This window comes from Ascaphus truei, chromosome 5 (assembly GCF_040206685.1).
Source record: "Ascaphus truei isolate aAscTru1 chromosome 5, aAscTru1.hap1, whole genome shotgun sequence".
Lineage (NCBI taxonomy): Eukaryota > Metazoa > Chordata > Amphibia > Anura > Ascaphidae > Ascaphus > Ascaphus truei.
The window spans coordinates 117998984-118023440 of record NC_134487.1 but is presented as its reverse complement, the minus strand read 5'-3'; the positions used below and the strand labels follow the sequence as shown (position 1 = coordinate 118023440).

The window sequence follows — 24457 nt, the reverse complement described above, 5'->3', positions numbered from 1 at the left end:
TTTACTAAATTAAGTATGTGTACGGACACCTCAAGTGATTTGGAGTAAGTTTCCCAGGCGGTCATAGGTCGAAGATATGAAATCCACACACACAGTGTACCCTTAGTTGCATCTCAAGCTGTGTGTCAAACACACATACTTATACCTCACAACCCTTTGATCTGAGGAGAGTAAATCCAGACAAGACCGTACAGGCCTGTAGGCTGTGTCCTGATAGTTATTTGTCATCCCAATAATTAGGAACATTTTTATAGCCTTAGTTCTGGGATAGGATGAATCCTTCCATTTTAAAGTTAATCAGGTTGTATAAAATACCTAATAACTGTATCCCAGTAGCTAGTAGAATAATTGTACCATTGTCAGCCTATTCGGGATAACCTCCCAGAATGTAAACATATGCAAAGTAATGTTAGCCTTGAGAGGGTGATAGTAGAAAATCTATCTGTCATAGGGCAATTCTAATCATTTTTACATTCAGAGTTCACAGAGTTGTACATGATATCAGAAAAAGGTGCACAGATCATAAACTATTTTTAATTCATGTTAATAATTAATTTTTTAAAGCATACATAGCAAGAGCTTGATATATGTTTACATGATAAAAACATTCCTGACTTGTAAGAAATTAATATTATAAAAGCAAAAAAAATGCATTTCTGTTTGAAATAATTCTCCTATTCTATTGTTACAGGACCTAAGCCAGTAATAGTTGTGGTCCCGTTTGAACTTCTCACTCATGCAGTGGTTATGTTTGTTCAAATGCCAGATGTGGGAATATTTGATGGCATATTTATTACAAGCAAAAGTACCGTTAACAAAAGTATGTCATTCAAAGGATTTTCATTAAAGGGTGATGGCAAATTCACAATTGATAAACTAATTCCAGGCACAGAATATGAATTCAGTGTTTACACCAAAAGTAAGGACATGCTGAGTTCTCCATATGAAGTATATGCTGTGAAAACATGTGAGTACTTTGAGAAGTATCATTTCCCCATTAAATATAATATATTGGGATTTTCTTTTTTGATTTGTATTAGATCTTGGATCCTTTTGAGCAGTATCTGACTAATTGTTCTTTTACGGCCAGATACATCTAGCTCCATTAAAACAGAGTTAATATCGCACCAAGTCCACAATTTGATGATGGTTATGCCTCCCTGGAGGGGGAGAGGCGGAGGGGTTAGCCCCTTGATTACCTTAGTGGTTAGTAATTTCTTTACTAGTCCCTAAGGTAACCAATGGGGGTAGGTAGTGTAGTTTAATGTTGATATTAACCCTTTTTCAGCACTTTGTGGTCAGCTAGTCATGGAAACCCAAGGCAAGTTGACCACTTGGCCTACTAAGGGGTCAAAATGTTCTGTAATATATTTAAAATAATATTTTATCACCTATTTCAGGTAGGTTTAGCTTATCTTGCCTATGTATATAAAGACCAATATATTGGCCAGTATATAAATAGACAAGACAGGGCTAGTGCCAGCCTGGAGCAGGTGATACCAAAGTGCGGTATTTCTGTATGGCATGATAATACTTAAATGCTGTGTTATGACTATTTTTTTTATGGATCCAGCATTTTTAAGGGACTCGTTAAAAAAATGCTTTTATATTTAGCACTGTTATGTACGTACACTATAAAAATACTGCATTTTGTTGGCGGTAATACCACATTTTTCCCCTTACCGGCACTTCATGTATCCAGGCCATAGTATTTTAAAATGCAGTGACCTATGACTAATACATATTTCGCTTGCTAAGATTAGTCTAGTAAAATCCATTGTGCAGGAATTGCATAGCTTCTTGCAATGGTCAAACAAATTAAATCAGTTTTCATTCCTTGTGCAGATTTCGGTCCCTATTCAATATGCTGTGAAGCTGCTTCCTCATGGCGGGGAATCCTGAATGAGACTGTGAGACTGTGAGGCCTCCCTGATATAGAGAAGTGACCTCACAGCATAGTATTAATACAGGCTTTAGTTTGCTACCCTTTGTTGCTGCCTTTAGATGGAGGATGCCACAGTATGAAGGCAAATGCAATATTGGATAGCAGGAAATTGTATGACCCCATTGTTTCGGTGTATAAGGAGATTAATTAAACTCCAATAGTGCTGATCGGGGCACTATCGCACAGAAAATGCGAATGAAATCTCACAGTCAAATAGACTGTTCTCTGGGGGAGTTTACCCCTTCTCTACTAGAAATGCCCAGAAGTAAAGTCAAGCGGCAGTAATGTCTTTTAATAACACTGGCAAAAAGAATAATTAAATGAAGAAAGGAGCCAATTGTGACCCATGATATATTGAGAAAGGATAAGCTGAACTAAGCATCTTTTTTTTTTTTTAAAGAGCCTCAAATGTTAATACATATCTTAAATATATATTTCACTTTAATTTAGGTTTGGTAAGCCCGTCTAATGTACGTGAAGGTGAAGTTACTGAAACATCAATACAAGTCATCTGGGACAAAGCTGAAGGCAACTTCCATCAATATGAAGTCATTTGTAAAAACTGCACAAATACTTTTGTGGTAAGTGAAAAATATGTCCACTTGTGGCTACTAAATGAGAAAAGGGACATTTGGGTTATACTGTATAGAGAGGACATGAGAATGCACATCTAAACAACCGGAATGCAACATATAAAAGTAAAAGGGAATTGGATGCTTACAGTATGTTGAATATCACAGATGTATATAGTTTGAAAATGTATCTCCATACAGAGGAGAGAATGTACCGACCCAGGTAATAAACAGATGAGTTTCATCTTATGCATAGAATACTCTTGACTTTAAATTAAAAAATGTACCCCTCCTGTTCTTTACGTCACAGCAAGAGCTACAAGTTGGGGGCTATGAGCCAGATTTACTAAGTAGTGTTGAGGTTTTGTGTAGCTTCACCTGTTCAATATGAATGGACCATAAAATACCTTAAGCCATGCTATAGTAAATGTGGCCCTAAGAATTAAGGGAATCTAATATCTTTTTTTTGGTGTCCTATTAACACATGGAGAGCCATTTTAAGCACCCATTTATCTATGTATGTTTTGTCTCTGTTGCTCTGTTTGTGTAGAAATCTGACGCATAAGTTATAATGGGATTTATAAAATGTATCTGGGTTTACACATGTAGCGTAGCCTCCGGCCGCTACCTTTTTCCTCTGGTCCTTAACAGTATAAGTCCTGCTAGGGTCAGGCACTGGAAGGGTTAATTCCTTTGTAGGCCTAGTTGCTATTGCAGCCGTGGACGCAGTAGTGTATCCAAGGGTGGGCCTAGCAACAACCAAAGAGTGTCAGCCTGGGGGAGTGTACTGGTTGGGTCATATGTGCAGATGTGACACCTGTCAGTATCAGACCTGCCTTGTTATGGGATAGGGTTACAAGCCCAACCCCAGGGTATATAAACTGGTACTCTCCTAAAAGTGGGTGTGTCTCTTTCCTTCCCCTGTGGAGTGAGCAACAGCTACCCTGTGTCCCGTAAGGGGATACAGGAGGAGCACCAGAAGGGAACATAGATGGACCTCAAGCCTTAAAGTAACCTTCCAGGGGAAGCAAGAAAGGAATGCATTGCTGTAACAACTAACATATGCAATAAATACCATTGAACCATATGCAAGTGTGAATCACTGTCTTGGGATATGGAAAGGTGTCAGCATGGACCATCCTACTATGACAGGATCCTCGCTGACAGGAGGCGCTGCCAATGAATAAGGTACCCTGTAAACCTGTCCTGACTTTCCCCACATCATCGCAGGGCACTCAGCCCTCCTATTACCTCACAGGTATGCACAGCATCGCATGAAAGACACTAGTAGCAGACCAGATCTCACTTAGGGTGAGGGTAGAGGGGCTACAAATGGAGGCACTGCTGAGAGGCATTTTCACAGGACAGGTTTACCAGCAGAAAAACCATAGAAAGAAAGTGCATTTTCAGTTCCAGTGCTAAAGGAAGAGAGGGGGATAGGTGTTGTGTCAAGGGGATGTTCCTCTACCAAGAACTGCAGCCTGCACTGCCCTAAAGGATGTTTTGGTTGGGAGAAAAAGCTACAGGTCCTGTTCTAAGTCACCCTGTGGACTGGCACCTACAGTAAGGTGTCTGGGGGGGGGGGTCTAGTTGCCGCGAGCCAGGAGCCTCTGAAGGAGACTAGGGTGTCAGGGTTCAGACGGGGTGGCGTAAGTGTATTGATAGGTATCATCTGAGGGAGGGGGGACCTTGATTGTAGGTCAGGCTTGCCCAGAACCTCCGTTTGAGGAGTTACCACCTTACTAGTTGCAGTTTCAAGCACTGACTGTTTGTCAGCAAGTGTAATGTGCTAAACGGGGTTTTTGCCTGCCAGGGGAATGCTTCCCTGCAGAAAAAACACCTACAGCAGGGTGTGATTACAAAATGGCGGATCCAGAGAACTGGGAGCCGCATGGCAATGGACTGTACTACTCAAAATGGCGGTTCCCACCGAAACCAGGGAAGCCGCATGTTTATTTGCAAAAGGTTGCATACAGTTGCAAGCTTGGGTTGGCACTCAGTTTGCAGAATCGGTGCAAAATACTGATACCTTGCCCCCTTCTTGCTCCCGGATTGGACGATCGCGTTCACCAGGGGGAGGAATTGGGTGTGCCCAAATGGAGCAAACAGGATGTGAGGAGCCAGATGCATGTGTACTTCAACAGCTACAGACGTGTGTGCCCAGCTGCTCTTACTACCTAACATGGAAGAAATCGATCAAGTTTATGAGCTTACCGGAGGAGTCCTTGTGATCAAGGACAAAGAGAGAACTCTCCTGCAAGGAGTTTGTCCTCTATGAAATCATCCGGGTGGACAGCTCCAGGAGATGGGTAGTTGTCTAATCTGCCGTGTGCCCTACCTGCGGCCCAAACCAAAGAGATTCATTGGCCTAATCCCAATATGAGTACGGAGGAGCTGCGTACGCTCTACATCTTGGTGCGTAAACTGTTGGTACTGGCTCAGGGATCTGCTGGCGATGCCACCAACCATTACCAATCAATGGTTTATGAACTTTTTTACCCTGACATGCAAATGGTATCAGATTACCTAGAGACGGACTTTACCATGGAGCTACACATAGTGCGCCATGTGGGGCGGAAAGAAAGTTCCCTTCTGGGCCCTACAGCCTGGGTGAGTGTCTTCCATAATATGCCCGATGCCACCCCGCCACCGGAGCTGTACTCTACCTTGTCAGGTGCACCATACGAGCTGAGCAGTCATCCGTTGGAGCCCCGCGGAGAAGAACCGCCTGCATACTGCGAGGTGCGATCTGCTGCTGATCCAGCAAGCTGGTCCGTGAGGAAGAACCCGGCGGAAGGAGATGCGCAAATGGTTGTATACATTTTATTTCTCACTGATTCATTTTTTAGATAACTTGACTTTCTGAAAATATATTTAGCACTCAATAGAGATACTTATCACTATTTCAAGCATTTGTCCCAGTCGTGGTATATGCAAATGAAATGCTAGGCAGTAATTCTTCACTGAAGCATAGAAATTTATCACTGTGAAGCAAAGCTGTACATTTTGGATAACACAAAGCTCATTTATTGAATTTTATTTAATCTGTACCTGCAATATGTCTCCCCATTTATTTGTTTTGCTTGTTTTCTTAACCTCCTTAATCCTTTGAGTAGCCTGGGATGTAGCCCCTGGAGTGCCAGACCAAATGACGTAATAGCTACATCAAAAAATGGCAGCTTGTTTTTCTAGAGGAGGTCGCGCCCTGCACTCCTATGAAGCGCAAGCACGATCTACATTGATGAGGAATGTAACCGGGGGATGACTTCTCCTCTTCCGTTCCATCATCAGTGACGGAATGATCATGTGATCGCTGCAAAGAAGTGGTCATGTGATTGAAGTGCCAGAGGAAACGTGGCACTCTGGTAAAACGGCCCCTCCGGCTCTCAAAGAGTTAAACTTGAATCTACTTTTCACTCATGTAAAAATACTTTCTAAAAGCCACCCTCAATGACATGGCAGGTTACTTGGGGATTTCCATACATTTTATTAGATTTTTTTCTAATTATTCTTATTATTTATTTATTACTATTCTGTGTGCTCATGTGCATGTCATTTCCCAGAATCCATTGCTGCAGTGGAAGCACTGTATGCTAGGAGATAACGTGAAAAGCAGCGTTGCAGACCTGTCAGAGACGTGAATGTCCTCACAGCTGATTTTTTTCATATGCTGTATTTTGAACAAACCGTTACACACAAATCAGTAAAAAGTTTGTAAAAACAAGTGCTTTGTATTGTATCATCATTTTATTAGTTCTGATATTGTCTGTAATTTCAGGTACAAAAAGTTATACGGGAGAAAGCAGTGTTTCAACAGTTAATTCCTGGTACAATTTATACCTTTTCTGTTCGAACGGAAAAGGAGCATTTTAGAGATAGCCTTCCTGTAACAATAGAAATTCAGACAAGTAAGTATGTGATGTATTTTTTTTAACAGACAATTAATGCATTGTATATATTGTAACTATGCAACTTTCAACTCAAACATTGATTTTGTGTAAATGGTAACTTTCAGCGTTGAACAATTCACCATTATGTCAAGTATTTTTGGAGAAGCCAACTGGCAACCCTAACTTGCACACAGTCCTAACCCTCTTTAAGTATCTCTGTAATTGAGCCTGTCAACATATCTGAGGAGAATTAGCATCCATTTTGGATACACATTTTAATTTGAGGTGCTAAAATGTGCAGAAATTTCTTTAAGCAGCAATCCCGCTTATTTTCTGCATGGATTGTTTTACATTTTTGAAAATGAGTCTGTATTCCTGGTTTCAAATAAAGAATTGGTGAACCCATTTGGGGCTAGGACTTTTTTGTTTCTTATTATTTTGATCGCCTATAGAACTTCTTCTGATCTAACAGGCCGTGTGTAAGAAATTAGTCAATTATTAAACTGTAACAACCTTTATAATTAATTGATATTGCACCGATTTGAAAAATATTTTTCTGACTGTAATTTACTGGTATTAGACTCCAGGTCTTCTTATTATCCTAGGAAATAAGAAGACCTGGAGTCTAATACCAGTAAATTACAGTCAGAAAAATATTTTTCAAATCGGTGCAATATCAATGAATTATAAAGGTTGTTACAGTTTAATAATTGACTAATTTCTTACACACGGCTATACAATCCAACTCACCTTTGTCCTCAGCAAGGTACTTTCAATGAGTTAATATTAATTCCTTACTCAATTGCAATCATATCTATTCGCCGCCTCTACCGCCACCCAAGAAATATGCAAAATATGTAATTAATATATATCTGCCAGGGTCTTAGGTCTCTGTTTATTATAGAACAAATTATGCACTTAACACACAAAAATGTGTTGTAGCAAAATGTGACCGAAAATTTAAATTACTCTCTACAGAGCGTGCAACCGTTCATTCAGAGCCCAAAGCATCACTTATTAAATGTTTTAATGTATGCAAAAATACAGTGCACAGATTAGAAAAAGGATTACAAGAACATGCCGTTAGAATAAATGCAGAACAGTTTCTTAAAAGAAGAGGATGAAACATAAAACAGAAATCTCTATATAGTACGTTACCATATGTCTTAGGTTTTCCCTCAGAGAGGTCACTGGCATAGAAATATAAAACAAATCACATTTTTTGTCCCAAACACACCTCTTCAATTCTGATTTCATAACTCCAGGGCAAGACCTATATACCATTTTCTTCCATTTAAACCCACATAAGCCCACCACTGTCAAAAATCAGCTACTAGGTTGATGGTTTTACGACTTAGAAAAAAACCTTGCTCTAAAAAGACGTGTAAAATTCGGACTCAAAATATAAACTCATAACTTCATCGAACAGCAGATGCTAATGCCCATTATCAGTGTTCGACAAACCTATACATTTGCACGCCCCGGGCGAGTGGATTTAACACCGTGGCGAGCTCCTATTGGCCTAAGCAGCACACGTGTGGTACTAGGTGGCGAGTAGATTTTTTTGTTCGGCGAGTAGATTTTTTGGTGATTTGTCGACCACTGCCCATTATAGACTATGGGGACATAGTATATGTACAGCACCCCAAACTCACCTTAGGAAACTAGACACCCTCAACAACTCAATATGCCGATTTGGCCTCCAATGTAACTACAACTCACTTCACTGCGAAATACTTAAAGAACTATATTGGCCATTATTTGAGTCTGGGCACAAAGTACATTTTTCCTGTCTTGCCTTCAAATACTTTCTAGGACAGCTACCCACCTATCTGAACAAGATCCTCACCCCTACTACATTCAGCACTTATCTGAGATCTCACTCCAAAACACTGTTTATTGTCCCAATGTTCAACAAAAAGTCCGTCCGCCCTCCTTCTCTTACCATGCACTTCATGGCTGGAACAATTTAGTTCAGACTTTCAAAGCCGCCACCAGACTGTCTCACATTTGTATCTGGTCTGTAACTGCTCTATTTGCCTATAACATATATTATCTTTAACTATTTATACAATGTCTTTATATATAATGTATAACCCTGTTCGTATAATGTAAACATGTATTTGTAACCATGTTTTTGTCATCATAACTCTGTGTCAAGGACATACTTGGAAACGAGAGTAAATCTCAATGTATTACTTCCTGATAAAACATTATAAATAAATAAAAAATAATTCCTATTTTTGTTTGATTCGCAATTTGGCAGCAAGGACCCCCCACCCCGTGTTGGCACCCACCCTTCATCCTCTCCCCTTCAGCCTCTATCACCCCCTCTTCGTTCTCTACCCCTTCCCCCGTTGAAATTTGTTACCTGCTATGGAGGTCGTCCAACCGTAAGTTGTCACATTCGTCCAGGTTGCTGTGGTGGGCTCTGCCCCCATCGTGCTCTGCCACAGATGCCTTCGCCCTCCTCCTCCACACGCTTCCTCCACTGCTCTGAGACTGCTCTGCTTTGGGCTTCCCATCTCACCATCATCCTGCTGTGCTCACCTGCCACACCCTTCACCACCCCCCAAATTGGGCCGCCCTAAGCGACCACCTAAGTCGCCTAGCGTTGCCAGTTTGCTGTGCTGAAAAAGGTGCAGGAATTGCATTCCCCTGAAAAAAAGCCCTGCTTTTAAGTAATTTCCTGCTTGATTAAGCTGAATTCTGGTGGGCAAGGAGGGAATTTTACTGTAAATCGTCTCTAGAGATGTCCATAGTTAGGTAGAATATATTGGATCATTTAAATTGATTTCAAAGTATAATTCTATGGAATTCTACATGCTGTCGCTTATATCTGGAATTCCTAACAGCTGGCCACTACGGCGCAATGCAGTCCTAGTCATGGTTTGTTTACGACTTTTCAGTTTTAATTTGACTTTGGTGGGATCAGACCATGTGATGTTCTTGATACTAGCATCTACAATAGAGCCAATTAATTCTGACCATACTAAAATATAATCAATTATTGAATAGTGTTTATGTGGGGCTAAGAATCAGGTGTAGCTCCTTGAAATTGGATTGAGTTTTTTTATCCAGATAGTTTGATCTATCGACAGTCTGATCCATTATAGGTCACCGACCAAGTCACACCTATGTTAAGATGCCTTTGTTATGAGCCATTATTATGGGGAAGGCCGAGTAAAAAAAAAAGTGTTCTTGACTTTAGTCGGGTGGATATAAGCTCGTAAGGATGACGTCTTTGATACCAATTTCTCCAACAACAATTAAAAGCCTACCATATTTAACTGCTTTACTGTAGTGTGATTGGAAATGCAATCTAGAGATAGCCAACATGTCTGCTACTCTCTTTCTTGTCATGCTGATGAAAAGAAGAGGTGAGGGTAGGAATTGTCCCTGAATCTAAACCAGTGATTTCTTCTCTCTTTTAATCCTTACTATGGCCCTTCCTTTTAGGTCAGAGAAACCTAATCTTCATTTAAGAGGAAAATAATTTTTTATTTTAGATAAGTTAAATATATTACAAGTATTATTAATCTCAATGGAAATGTATGTCTAACTCTTTATCCTTTTGTTATATGGTATTATGGGGGGATGAATCTTACAGTATATTGCCACAGGGGGACAAAAGGTAACCACATGAGCAGCTGTGTTTAATACAGGTCGTGGTGAGGGGGGAAAGAGGGGTGGGCGGGGGGGCGGGCAAGAAACAATAAAATAAGAAGCAGGATTAGCCATTACATGATGTGTGATTCTGCGAGCGGGAACGAGTAGGTGCAGAACCAAAGAGGGTAATTAGGGACCATCTAGGTCATGCCCTAGCAGTGTATCATTATAAAGAAAGTTAAATAGTTGAAGATCAGGGAAATGACCCTCCAGTGCCTCAGGTGCAATGTTAAACAACATTTCTGCTAAAGGAGCAAAAGTAAAAATTTAAGGGTAATGAAGAACGGCAAACCAGAGGTAGAGATGGGCAAACGTTTTGCTAAAGTTTGAAGTCTGTATTTCAAATGTTTGAACTTTTGCAAAATGACAGCAATTACGAGAGAGAAAACCTGCCATTCATTACTCTTTGAAAAATGTAAAAAAAAAATATATAGTTTTCGATTTTTTTGTTTGAAATATTGCTGCAAAAAAAGGCCTGCAAATATTCTAAAATATATTTTCGGACGAAATTGGACAAGACATTTAATGTTCAGAGGTTTAATTGAACTTTTTGTGATTTTTCAAACTCCCTCCCGCCCCCCCAAAAAAACCTGAAACATATTTCCCTACGTTCAACCATCATGACCCAGTCACGAGAAGCTCTAGGTTGCAGACCATCCCTCCTCTCCATGCACACATTATATGCATGACTGCCTGCTGGCTCGAGGGTGTCTGCCACTTCTCTTGCTCTGGATTTCTCAAGCGCGTCTCTAAATCATTCATCAGACGTATGTCAGGAAGGATGGTGAAAGCCACTATTGTATTTTCAGCTGCCAGACTGGAGGTGATTTGGAGAGAAAACAATGCAGCAGTTACCGTATAAAGATTACATTGAATCAGACATTAATCATATGGGGGATGGGTGGTTCAAGTTGGTCAAGCACTACAGGCCTAAGTGGTGCAAGCAGGGAGGAAGATTTGCTGTTTTAGATGGCGTAGGGTCAAAAGGGGAATCTACATTTGTTTTTAACCTTGTGATGCCAAAGTAGGGTCGTGATTTTCTTAAACTGTCTTCTGTAGGCAATGGTCAAGGGTGAGATGTTGTTGAAGATGTTTGAGATTGTTTAAAAGGCAATCTACGAAAATTCTATCCGTGGAGAGAATGAAGTATTTAGTAGAGAAAAAATAGACCCTCACCACATCTCAGGGCCTGTTCTCCTCTGGATCTCTAGGGTACAGCGTTCTATGCGCTTTGTCCACCTCCAATCTGTGATATGCTTGGGATAAGGGCCTGGAAAAGAATGGTCAGGTACCCTTTAAGCTGCTTCAGATCACTGGTTTCAGAATGTTTCTCAACCTGAGGTTGTTCCTGCATGAGTGACTGTCCGCATCTTCCTTGGCATCATTCAAGGAGTTTATCTGGCATTTAAGATAACTAATGTCTCCTTTGATGCGGGCGTGATACTCCTCCACCTTTTTGTGCTCAGACAAGGTAGTTCTCTCAGTAGTTATCGAGTTCTTCTTTAAATTCACTTTCTGCAGCTAAGTTCGAAAAGTTTGCTTCAGTTATTTTAGCAGTTTCTCCATATGCGTTAGTATGTAACTGGCACTGCGCTTCAGACTCTGAATCTGAGCTTTGTGGACCACTTGAACAGCCTCAATTTGTAGATTACATTTTGCATTTTGGGTAGTGCAGTGAATGAAACCCCCGACCATATTTATTTTACCAGCCATCTATTTGCTGACCCAGTACTAACTTTGTGACAATGGGCAACAAACTGTAGATAACATACTGTATTTGGGATTTATTGTGTCTGTACTATTCTAATACCAATTAAATAGTTATCTGCTTATCACTCACATATATGAAAAGCGGAGCAGAAATAGGATCTGTGGTCCAGTTCTTTTTTATAAAAAGTGAAAATACTTTTTCTTTTACTCCCAGCTTAAAAGCCCCAAAATATAGAGTACATCACTATTCTTACTCATTAATGGTGCTTCCACTCCAAATATATAATTTTGACAATAACATAAAACCTCTACAAATAAACTGTACAGACTTCGAAGCATTTAAAGTAGTTCCAGTCCCATTGGCTGTTAATAATGGGGAGTTCATCTCTTGTCCTTAGTGATAGGATCAATTATAAATTCTGGAGTGACATGCCAAAAATATAATTCTATATTAACACTTTGGGTGCCGCAAGATGCAGCCATAACATTATGGGGTCTGGCACTCCAGGGGATCCATGATGAAGTGACTACATCATGCCCTTTGAGCGTATGTTTTCTAAGGGAGATTGCATTCAGGAGTACATATGTACTATAATGCAGGGAAAGAGAAGAGGAGGAATCGTTCTGAGGAGTAGTTGCGTGAACATTGCTTGTCGGACGGCCCTGGCACACTGGGGCTGCAGTCCCACCGTCCACCAAAGGGTTAAAAGGTAAAAGCTGCAAATTTAAATTGCCAATTGTGAGTCATACATTTCCTGCAAACAGGATACCTTTGCTACCCTGTAATGCATAATGCATGTGACATAAAAAACAATGGTTTTGGAGGAACTCCCCCCCCCCCCAGGATAAATCAGTTTATTTTGGTGAGGTTGCTTAGTTACACAGGGCTTGTGAAACACTACCCAAACATTTTCAAATATATGAAAGAATAAAAACATATAGATGTGCAGAGAATGCTCACCAATACAATGTGATGTGTTTAGATTGACACTTGACTATCAACCCAGACCTACTGTAATTCATATATTAGGGCTTTATACCCTGAGGCTATTTAGCCCATTTTCTCTTACTGATCATACTTGGACTGTGTGCATAATACTAGGGACTTTTTGTTACCCCTTCGGGGATCATTCATGTATATATACATTCATTTCTCCCTTCACGCACCTCATACCTACTTCTTGATATCTACTGTAGGCTACTCCCAATATCCATCATTGATATTAAGGTGGGCGGTTAGGTCTTTTGTATAGTTTATGAGATGCTTTGTAGAGAGTAATTTTCATTTCCGGACACATTTCTTAATAAACAGGAACCATATACTCTGCAAATTATTATTTTAATAAATTCTTTGGTGTGGCAGCTAGTTACGATATATGTATATATGTATATATATATATATATATATATATATATATATATATATATAAATGTAAATACAACTGTATGCTGTATGCTCATCTGCATGTCTTAGGCAGGTCTGCAACCCCGCCTTTCCCCATTATCACGCAGCACTTCTACTGCAGCAAGGGATTCTGGGAAATGACATGCAAATGAGCACACATTGCCACTTTTTGCTTCAAAAAACATTTTTAACATGGTTCCCTATAGGCTTAAGCTTGCTGCATGGTCACAGCTTTGAGCACAGCCAGGGTTAAGGTGCATACCCAGAAAACCCACCCACAGACAGCTGTTTCGACCTTAATGGGTCTCATCAGTGTGGGGTTGGTTAACTGGGTATGCAAAGAAGCTAAAGGATGGGGTTTACCATACTGAGTTAAGTTATGCTGAGTAAAAAAAGTGACAAAAACCCTCCACATATATATATATATATTTTTTTGTGATGGATTGAGGGTAGATACTGTATTACTCAATTGAGGGACCTTGCGTAGGTGAAAGGGGAGTGAGATAGTTAGCTGTGTGTATTAACCCTTGTCACATATTTAAGTACTGTAACATGCTCACAGGTATGCAGTTCATGATAAATGTGAAGGATTGAGGGGAGATATTATTAATTGGAGGGACCTTGCAGGGTGAGGTTTGGATCACCTTGATACAGTAGCTCAGTGTATTAACCCATGTCACATATACAGGTTGGGATGCATTTTGGTTAATGGATCAGTTTATAAATTCTAAATAAGTGTTTTTTTTTCTTCTCTGAGAACAGTTCCAAGTCCCGTTGAATACATAAAGTATACAAAGGATTCAAAGTCAATAACTGTTAATTGGCCGGTAGCATTCAATCAATATGATGGATATATCATTTCCATGGTTTCTGAAACCGTCAACAAAAGTGAAATGTTGCCCCCCAGGACAAGGTATTATAAAATCTCTTTTCCAGTACTTCTATGCTTACGTGTATGATAATATCATGGACATGAAAATGACAGTTACCCTATTTCCTCGATTCTAAGACGCCATCGATTCTAAGACGCACCTTTGATTTAATTAAAAAAATTGAGGAAAAAAAACCCACTATATTAAATGTGCAGAATTTTTTTCGGGAGAGAGAGAGAGAGAGGGGGGGGAAGAGAGAGAGAGGGAGAGTTGGGGGAAGAGAGAGAGAGAGGGAACAGAGAGGGAAGAGAGAAAGAGAGGGGGGAAGAGAGAGAAAGAGGGGGGAAGAGAGAGAGGGGGGAAGAGAGAGAGAGGGGAGAGGAGAGAGAGAGGGGGGGGAGAAGAGATAGAGAGAGGGGGGAGAGAGAGGGAAGAGAGAGGGAAGAGAGAGGGAAGAGAGAGGGAAGAGAGAGGGAAGAGAGAGTGGGGGGGAAGAGAGAGATAGGGGGGGAAGAGAGAGAGAGGGAGAATTGGGGGGAAGAGAGAGGGAAGAGAGAGAAGAGAGAGAGAGGGGGAAGAGAGAGAGAGGGAAGAGAGAGAGGGGGGAAGAGAGAGAGGGGAGGGGGAAGAGAGAGAGGGGAGGGGGGAGAGAGACAGAGGGGGGAAGAGAGAGAGAGCGGGAAGAGAGAGAGAGGGAGAGTTGGAGGGAAGAGAGAGGAAAGAGAGAGAGAGGGGGGAAGAGAGAGAGAGAGAGGGGGGTGGGAGGGAGAGTTGGGGGGAAGAGAGAGAGTGGGAAGAGAGAGAGAGGGGGAAGAGAGAGAGGGGGGAAGAGAGAGAGGGGGGAGAGAGAGAGGGGGGAAGCGAGAGAGAGGGGGGGTGAAGAGAGAGGGGGGGGGAGAGAGGGACAGAGGGGGAAGAGAGACAGAGGGGGGAAGAGAGCGAGCGAGGGGGGAAGAGAGAGAGAGAGAGAGGGGGGTGGGAGGGAGAGTTGGGGGGAAGAGAGAGAGAGTGGGGAAGAGAGAGAGGACGGGGAAGAAAGAGGGGGGGAGAGAGAGGGGGGGAAGCGAGAGAGAGGGGGGTGAAGAGAGAGGGACAGAGGGGGGAAGAGAGAAAGAGAGACAGAAGGGGGAAGAGAGAGAGAGAGGGGGGAAGAGAGAGAGAGAGAGGGGGGAAGAGAGAGAGAGGGGGGGGGAGAGAGGGAGAGGGGGGAAGAGAGAGGGGGGAGAGAAGGGAGAGAGGGGGGAGAGGAGAGAGGGGGGAGAAGAGAGAGAGGGGGGAGAGGAGAAAGAGGGGGGGAGAGGAGAGAGAGGGGGAGGGAGAGGAGAGAGAGGGGAGGGAGAGGAGAGAGAGGGGGGGGAGAGGAGAGAGAGGGGGGAGATGAGAGAGAGGAGGGAGAGGGGGGGAGAGAGGAGAGAGAGGGGGGGCAGAAAGGAGAGAGAGAGAGGGGAAAGAGGAGAGAGAGGAGAGAGAGGGGGGAAAAGAGGAGAGGGGGGATAGAGGAGAGAGAGAAGGGGGGAGAGAGGGAGAGAGGGGGAATGGGGGAGAGAAGGGGGAGGGGAGAGAAAGGAGAGAATTGGGAGAGATTGGAGGGAAGGGGAGAGAATGAAAGGTCACACACACACACACACACACACAAACACAGAGACAGATACATACACACAGAGAGACACACACATACACTGAAAGAGAAAAACACAGAGACACGGGGTGGGGGTGGCTTGTGGTGCCGGCAGCACAGCTGTGAGTAGCAGAGGCAGACAGAGGGAACTTGGGGCATGCAGCAGCCACACACTGCCGAATGAATCTCTCCTGTGTGGGGGCGGCACTTCCAACGAGCAGAGCGGGGGAGGAGGGGGGCTTGTGGTGCATGCAGCCGAACATACATTGCTCCTTTGGGGACCAGCACTTGGAGCAAGGGGGGGGGGGGGGCGGGGGCTTGTGAGTAGCAGAGGCAGACAGAGGGCTTTTGGGGCATGCAGCCACACACTGCTGAATCAATCTCTCCTGTGTGGGGGCGGTAATTCCAGCAAGGGGGGGAGCATGGGGCATGCAGCCGAACATTCACTGCTCCTTTGGGGACCGGCACGTGGAGGGAGGGGGGGGTTTGGTGGCAGAGTCGCGGGGCATGCAGCGGGACACACTGCTCCTCTGTGTGGGGGGGCGGAGGTGGCAGAAACGCAGGGCAAACGCTGAAAGCTGCTGTGGCTTCTGCAGCTCCCCCTGGCTGGTTTTTTTTGTGTGTTTTTTTTGAGTACATCGATTCTAGGACGCAGTCCCTATTTCAGACACGTGAAAAAGGGAAAAAAAGTGCGTCTTAGAAACGAGGAAATACGGTATTAAGGGAAATTTCAGATCACCGAGAGAAAGGCAAACCTGGGAATATAAAATCATGCTGACTTTTGGTATATTAAATACAGGACTAAAATAGGGTAAAGGATTAATGTTTAATGATGCTATATAAATATATGGCATTGATGTATCTTCACTTTAATACAAATGGTCAATGTACTGTATTCCTGCTCTCATAGCCCAGGCGCCTCAGTCTAATACATTTCACATACATAGTTGCCTTTTTTGCATTGCTGTACCGTTTACCCGGCTATCTTATACCCACATCCTAACTTCTGACCTATTTACATTTCCTTTTTTGCATTGCTATGTCAATAAATATAAATATGTATAAATATGACATGCCATTGCAGTTTATGTTGTAAACATCTGTCTTAAAGCTGCAGTTCAGTCAATATCCTGCATGTGTGTTTTTTTTAATAAATTAGTTCTGTAGTAAGAAAAAATACTTTTAGCATTTTCTGTTTTTAATAAAATAACTTTGAAAGAGCAATTTTCTTGTATTCTATTTTAACAAGCATTTGCTAAGGCACTGCCCCTTCATGTCCTGTCACAAGCCCTGGCACAGCCCTTTGTCAGCCCTGTCCTCCCTCTAGCACATGTCAGTGCAGGAGTGCTCATGAATATTCATGAGCTTCCACTGAGAGACAGAAGCAGAAGAAAAACATATGCCAGCTCTAATTATGTCACCAAATTTCGCCTATCAATACATGGAGAACGAATTGACCTGCAGCTATACAGTTCTTTAGGTAATTAGAGATTGCCTACATGAAACTATTGAAGTAAAAAAATAAAAAAAATAAAAAATAAAAAAAAAAGACTGAACTGCAGCTTTAAGGGAGTACTGTAGTTTTGAAAGCTTTCACTGTTTTCAGGTGCACTGCCAAGATCTCAGACAGCAAGATCATTATTTTCTAACACACCCAGTCCACTAGGGGTGTACTAACAATAGCCAGTCCACTGTAGTATAACTAAAGGCTTGACAGGAAGCACAGGGTAGCAGCAGGATGAGAAGACTGTTACCAAGAAATGTATGAAAGCAATCAAATGCATTCATTACTATGCAAACTGAGTCTTATATGTCATGCAGATAAGCCACACACTCCATAATCAATATTAAGCTGTTCAGTAGTTTATTAGAGTTCATTCTCCTAAAACTGGATTTTTCCTTTTTCCAAATAACTGATCTTTAATTGGACTATTTCTCGCTCATTATCAGGCATAACCAAAATATATTACCAATCTTGAGCCTCCCATCTCTACTCCAGCCTCCCAATTCTACACCAGCCTCTCATCTCTACACCAGCCCCCCATCTCTACACAGCCTCCCAGGTCTAGACCAGCCCCATCCCTACACCAGCCTCATACCTACACCAGACTCCCATGTCTACACCAGCCTCCCATGTCTACACCAGCATCCCATGTCTACACCAGCATCCCATGTCTACACCAGCCTCCCATGTCTACACCAGCCTCCCATGTCTACACCAGCCTCCCATGTCTACACCAGCCTCCCATGTCTACACCAGCCTCCCATCTCTACACCAGCCTCCCATCTCTACACCAGCCTCCCATCTCTATATCAGCCTCCCATCTCTATGCCAGCCTCCAAGCTCTACACCAGCCTCACATCTCTATGCCAGCCTCCCATCTCCATGCCAGTCTCTCATCTCTACACAAGCCTCCCATCTCCACACCAACCTCCCATCTCCACACCAGCCTCCCATCTCTATGCCAGCCTCCCATCCCTACACCAGCCTCCCATCCCTACACCAGCCTCCCATCTCTACACCAGCCTCCCATCTCTACACCAGCCTCACTTCTTTACACCAGCCTCCCATTTCTAGACCAGTCTCTCATCTCTGTATCAGCCTCCCATCTCCATGCCAGCCTCCAATCTCAACACCAGCCTCCCATCTCCACCAACCTCCCATCTCTACACCAGCCTCCCATCTCTGGATCAGCCTCCCATCTCTACACCAGCCTCCCATCTCTACACCAGCCTCCCATCTCTACACCAGCCTCCCATCTCTACACCAAACTCCCATTTCTAGACCAGCCTCCCATCTCTATATCAGCCTCCCATCTCTACACCAGCCTCCCAATTCTATACCAGCCTCTCATATCTAGACCAGCCTCCCATCTCTATACCAGACTCCCATGTCTACACCAGCCTCCCATCTCTGGATCAGCCTCTCATCTCTACTCCAGCCTCCCATCTCTGGATCAGCCTCTCATCTCTACTCCAGCCTCCCATCTCTATTGTTTCTGATTTCCAATGTTCTACTGAAATATATTATCACAAATCAAGCGAGGGACCCATAGAGTTTAAGTGTTAAAACAATAGTTTCAGCTGTTTTGCAAGTGGAAATAACTTATAGAATATCACTACAGCAATAGAGTAAAATATAGAGATATACAATGTGATGTGTGCGTATTTACCTCTCCTATCTACATCTCTAACTTAAAGTACATGAAATAAATTATAAGGTAATTTCATAAGAGACTGCAGTTAAAATAAATGTTCTACTGTAAGTTAATGTATCTTCACATTAGCAGCCAACAGCATTCATCTTACACACAAAAAAGCAAGAAAAAAATATTACTTACACAACTTTAAACAACTGTAGGACTAGAACTGAAACGACACCTGTTGGGATGATATTAAATTCCAATGTTTCCTTTCATTTAAGTTATGATGTTGCATTTCCTGCCTTTTTAAAATTACTTAATGTTGTATGATTTCTTGTTTCTCCTAATGTGTGGGATTTCCTTGGAATCGACTCATAGACTGTATACTTTTAATTGTCTTTTACCTGGAATTGACGTCTTCATCAGCATTGTGACTACTTGTGGATTCAAGAAGAGCTCGCCTACCTTCCTAAATGTTACTACAGGTAATTTTACTATATGAAAGATTAAATAACGTTCATTACCACCCAGGAGGGCAGCAGAACAGCAAGAAATAGGCAGCACTCAGAGGTAAATACACTGAAAAAATATATTATAACAGACACATAAGAGAAAGAGGCAGCAATCAGAGGTAAGTATATTGAAAAAATATATTATAACAGACACATTACTTACCTCTGAGTGCTGCCTCTTTGTTGCTGTTCTGCTGCCCTGCTGGATGGTAATATACGTTTTGCATTTCTTATGAGATTAGCACCAGGCCCTTTTGGATTTCTACATTGGAGTGCTTGCTGTTCTTTTCACACACACACACACACACACACACACACACACACACACACACACACACACACACACACACACACACACACACACACACACACACACACACACACACACACACACACACACACACACACACACACACACACACACACACACACTTTTTTGTTTTATCCTATAAGCTTGATAAATATCATTTTAATTTCATTTTATGCAATTATTTACATATTGATACTACCAGGCACTGAACATTATATTGTGACGCCTGGAAAGTACATATAGTAAAGTAGTCACAATGAGGACAACAGTATATAATTTACCCCCTTTCCTTTAGAAGGGCATCTATCACATTTTGCATGCAGTCTTCTGTCATTAGACACCTTCTGGTGCTTACACCAAGTAAGTAGACTTTCTGGTGTTGTATGACCAAAGATTGCTTAGTATGGGCCTTTATCCTTTGATGCAATTACTTTGTTAGTTACCCTTAGATCAGACATTCTCTAATATAGTTTAAAAGAAACATTTCATGTTTTATTATATGCTCTATAAAGTAGTTGATGACAAACAAATCCACTGGGGAGTATGACTACAGACTTCTAAACCATCTAAAATTTCTGCTTATTTAGAATCTGATCCAAAAATAATATGGAAACTTTCCATTAATTACAACTGCCCCATCGCACTTTTATATTCTGTGGTGTATTTTACATGGATTATATTATGCAATGGTATAATGATATTGATACTAATAAACATGCACATATAAACTTAATTGCATATTGGTGTTTTCAATTATTTAGGTAAGTTTCTCAACACCACACAGCTCACAATTATGGTTGTATGAAATGGCAACCCCTCAAAACAGACTACTAAATATTAAGTATTTAAATTAGATGAGACATGCAAGTAAGGTCTTCTGTACATTTTTCACCTGAGTTTCTGTAAAGTCCATTTTATAGCTCTGGATCGTTTGATCTTTTCACCCAGAAAGTTTAGTTAGCCCTAGATATAACCATCTTATAGCTTGAATATTATGTATTCTGAAAACAAATCTTTACCTAGATCCTGACCCACCGTCAGCTCTACAAGTGTTTGGACAAGAAGAACATTCAGTTTATTTGTCTTGGAACCCACCAAAAGGGAGATACCAACACTTCCAGGTGAGATCTAAATAAATGCTTATACAGTACACCTATAGGTAATAGTTTTTCGTTAGGGCTGTTCTGTAAACACAGTGCAATAGATTGAGTATACAGATTTCTGCTCAAGGCACAAATATATGGCATTCACAACAAAATAAAAAAACTCCATAATTATTAACTGTTAAAGTCCAGTTTAAATATATGAGATATCAAAGACAATATTAACTTTAACTTCAATATGAGTACAGTGGTCCTTAAAAATCCCACTGCTTCATGGTGTGAGCCTTCCTTTTCACCTTTCTTTGGCCTGCCATAAGTTTCATTCCCGTACGTGATCCAGGGGGAGCATGGAAGGGAAATGAAAATATAAAAGAAACACAATATAAGTGCAGACAGTTTGATACTGAGTGGGTTAAAGCAATGGTGTATCTTGGCTCATAAGTGTTGCCTACTCACAGGATTCAGACAGAAAACGGGCAGTGTGACACAGTGGTCTCAGTGAACTGGATCTGTAGATTCTAGATGTGGTGCAGACCCCCACTCTCAGCAGGACAGCATATGTATTGAGGGAAAAAGAGTATCCATAGTGCAGACCAGTAATATAAAATGGTTTTACTTTATGAAGCTTTAAAATGCACACTTACAATAAAAACAATATAATCAGGCATGTATCACATGAAATGTGATGGAAGAGGGTAGACTGTGGATCTTAGGGCTCACCCGCCACCTCCGGTGCGCATACGATGCGTGGGATACTACTACGCTGGGTAATCCCTCTCAGCCCCCTTCCGGGTGCTCAGGCGTTGGAGACTCCAATCCCTGCGCTGCACGTTGGTTGTGGTGTATCCCCTCTGAAGCGCGAGTTTCATTCCATCTGCTGTTGCAAAAGTTCCAGCAAAATAGGTTTTATGATGAGGACCCAGAGAAACTCCACCAAGTAGACTTCTAGAAGTCAGAAACGTAACTCGATCATGTTATTGTATGATTTTCAAAGAGTAGACTGAGAGGTTGACAATTCAGCCATTAGCATTAGTAGTAGAAGGAGGACACATAGTAGGAAATTGTTTGTAAACAAGGAATATAAACTGGTTTATTTATAAACACGATGTCATGGGAGACCAGGTTATTTACACCTTTTTATCAGGATCATTCATTGAGCAAAACAAGGTAACACAAAATACAGACAAAAAGACACACTTACGTCTGACTAGGGTCGAAAACTAGACTTTCCTAGGTGCAGGGAACTCTATGGGAGAGTTTTATCCTGACCGGGACTTAGCCCGGAATCTCCTGCAACCGAAATCGGCATAAAATTCCATACACCACCGCTACGTTCTGTTCTGAAAACTTGATCCCTCCTGACAGCGGGTTAGTCCAAATCACCTGGTACTCAAATTGGCATAAAATCCCAGCCGCGTCCACTATGTTCGTTTCTGAGAACTTGGGCGCAAAAGTCGGGACTTAGACTCTGGGCTCAAATTCGAAGCCGGTTGCTTTGCTATTCCCACAGAAGCAACTTTGAAAGCCCATCTGCGCTCTTACTACCGGGGAGAGAGAATCTGATTGGCTCAACGATTCTTATAGTATTTTCAGTTTCATTCACAAAACTGAACAGCCAATCAACCCATGGGAACTTTCCCTAGCAGTCAATCAGAGCTAAGCCAGCTAGAAAATCTGGGTCAGTGGGAAATCCGAAATAGCCAAGAGACATGCGCAAGCCTGCCACTTCTCTCCCTGGCTATCTCAATGCCACCCGCTGGGAAGGCTCTACCAAGTCTGGCAGAAAAAGTGGCATCCCGGAGGGCTGCCATTGATCTCTGGACCTGGTACTCCGCCTTTCCCTGCTGACCAAATGCTATTCACACCTCTGGGCATCCTCTGGTTGCTTTGAACTCCAATGTTCAGCAGACTTACCGGCGCCTATAAGTTAGCTCAGGCAGCCTGTTTGAACATTGGTTCCTAATGTAAAAAGCACATTACATTATATTAAAGTATATTTTAATACCATTCTGAGTCTTGAGGGATAGGGGACAGAAAAGGAAAAAGTAGTAGTTTTATTTCTATCTGCCTTATTCCCCACACACTTTCCCTTGGACTCAGTTTGGACTCTGAGCCCACCCTCAACCTTATATATGGTTGGGGCACCCACAAATCCTATACTGGTTGTGGGTCTCCTTGGCACTAGCTGGGGTATCCCCCTTACCCTAGGGGTTCCCTCAGCTACAGGAATACATGTTGTGCCTCATTCTCCTTTCGGGGCTGTGCTGAAGAAGGGTACCCTAGTGGTGAGCTGCACTTGCGTTTCCAAGGGAAGGTATTGCCAGGACAATGTGCCTACCTGTATCCGAGAATCAGGCAGGATTCCCGGGTACATTTATGGGGGAACCAACAACTCCGGACCCCAACCTCCTAGGCACATTCTGCCAACGGTTCCTTTGCAAAAAAAAACCTTGAAACTCATATCCTAGCAATCCATGCTTGATGGCATGCCCGGAAAGGGAAAAACACAAAAAAATACTTTTTATGCACACAGTATAATACAGTGATACAATGTTACTGGGTCCAAGAGCTAATTCTCTGGGACCTTTATACACGGATCAGGGGTAACCAAAATGGGCTTGACCTTTATGAGAGAGCCTGGTTTCCCCACTGCATCACACAGCACATTATTTATTACATTAATTGCATATATTTGGTACCAGTACAGGCAAACCAATGACAATGGAAATGATGGCCTAAAGTCTTTCACTAGGTTATTCTCTCAGTTAAGGAAACAACTTACTATATGTAACAAGTACAGTTATAAAGGTCTTTCAAAATCATTTTAATTGAAAACGCAAAACTGAACAAATTCACATACATTATACAAAGTGGTGGGTACCCAAAAACAATACTATTTATTAGCAGTGAATTGTATTGTATGTCTTAATTTATATAGCGCCAAAAGTGTACTCAGCGCTTCACAAAGAATACAGCATAGGAAATTATAATTATATAATAAGTGCAGCAAAATCAGACAATAGGAAAGGAAATCCCTGCCCCGAAGAGCTTACAATCTAAGAGGTTTAATGGGAAAGTTACAGAGACAGTAGGTGAGGGAGTAAGTGCTGTCTTTTCTTCTTAACATTATGTAAGTAAACCACATTCATCGGAATCAATACAGCATAGCGACTGCAATGGAACTGGCAATTATGTCTGAAATGCTAACATTTTAAGTTACATTATTTGCTTTAAAAAAAAAGTTTCTGGTATTAATAACATTTGTTCAAATATTTTATTAATAATGTAAGTGTTCGGCCAGCTTGAAAACTGTTCTTTCTAAACAAATGGCCCTGTCTATTAATCTTTAATGCGATAAGCATCAGTGTGCCAGTTGCTTAGCAAAGACTACTAACTCAGCCAAGATCATTTTACTAATCATGTAAAATTTATCCTTCTACCTTACCATCTTTCTGTGGCAAAATAACGAAGAGCAAAATAAAAATAAAGTTTTCAGTGTTCCTGTTATAAAACACATTTATAATTATTTTTCTCACTAAAATGGTTCTCACTAAAATGGTGTTATTATCTATGTATCTATGGAAGATTGTTTATTATAATGTATTTTTTCTTATATTGTTGAATTAAATGTATGTCTTTTTTATTCTACATTTCCATTGTTCCTGTTAAACTAAAGCACCAGGATAAAATTCACATTAATTCCTGAGT

General features: G+C 41.7%; 1 protein-coding gene across 3 annotated transcripts in view; it reads left to right on the top strand.

Moving 5' to 3' along the window:
- PTPRQ (protein tyrosine phosphatase receptor type Q) overlaps positions 1-24457 on the top strand; it is a 363399-nt gene that overhangs the window by 27645 nt on the left and 311297 nt on the right. For 2 of the 3 annotated variants that reach the window (XM_075600513.1, XM_075600514.1), the window contains exons 1-3: positions 13980-14104; positions 19203-19309; positions 20670-20767. In XM_075600513.1, the coding sequence (XP_075456628.1) occupies positions 14055-14104; positions 19203-19309; positions 20670-20767 (255 nt within the window). In that variant the 5' untranslated portion in view covers positions 13980-14054. Of the gene's footprint in view, positions 1-691; positions 968-2395; positions 2527-6295; positions 6426-13953; positions 14105-19202; positions 19310-20669; positions 20768-24457 lie in introns of those variants that run through there. The other variant, XM_075600515.1, reaches the window with a different exon arrangement.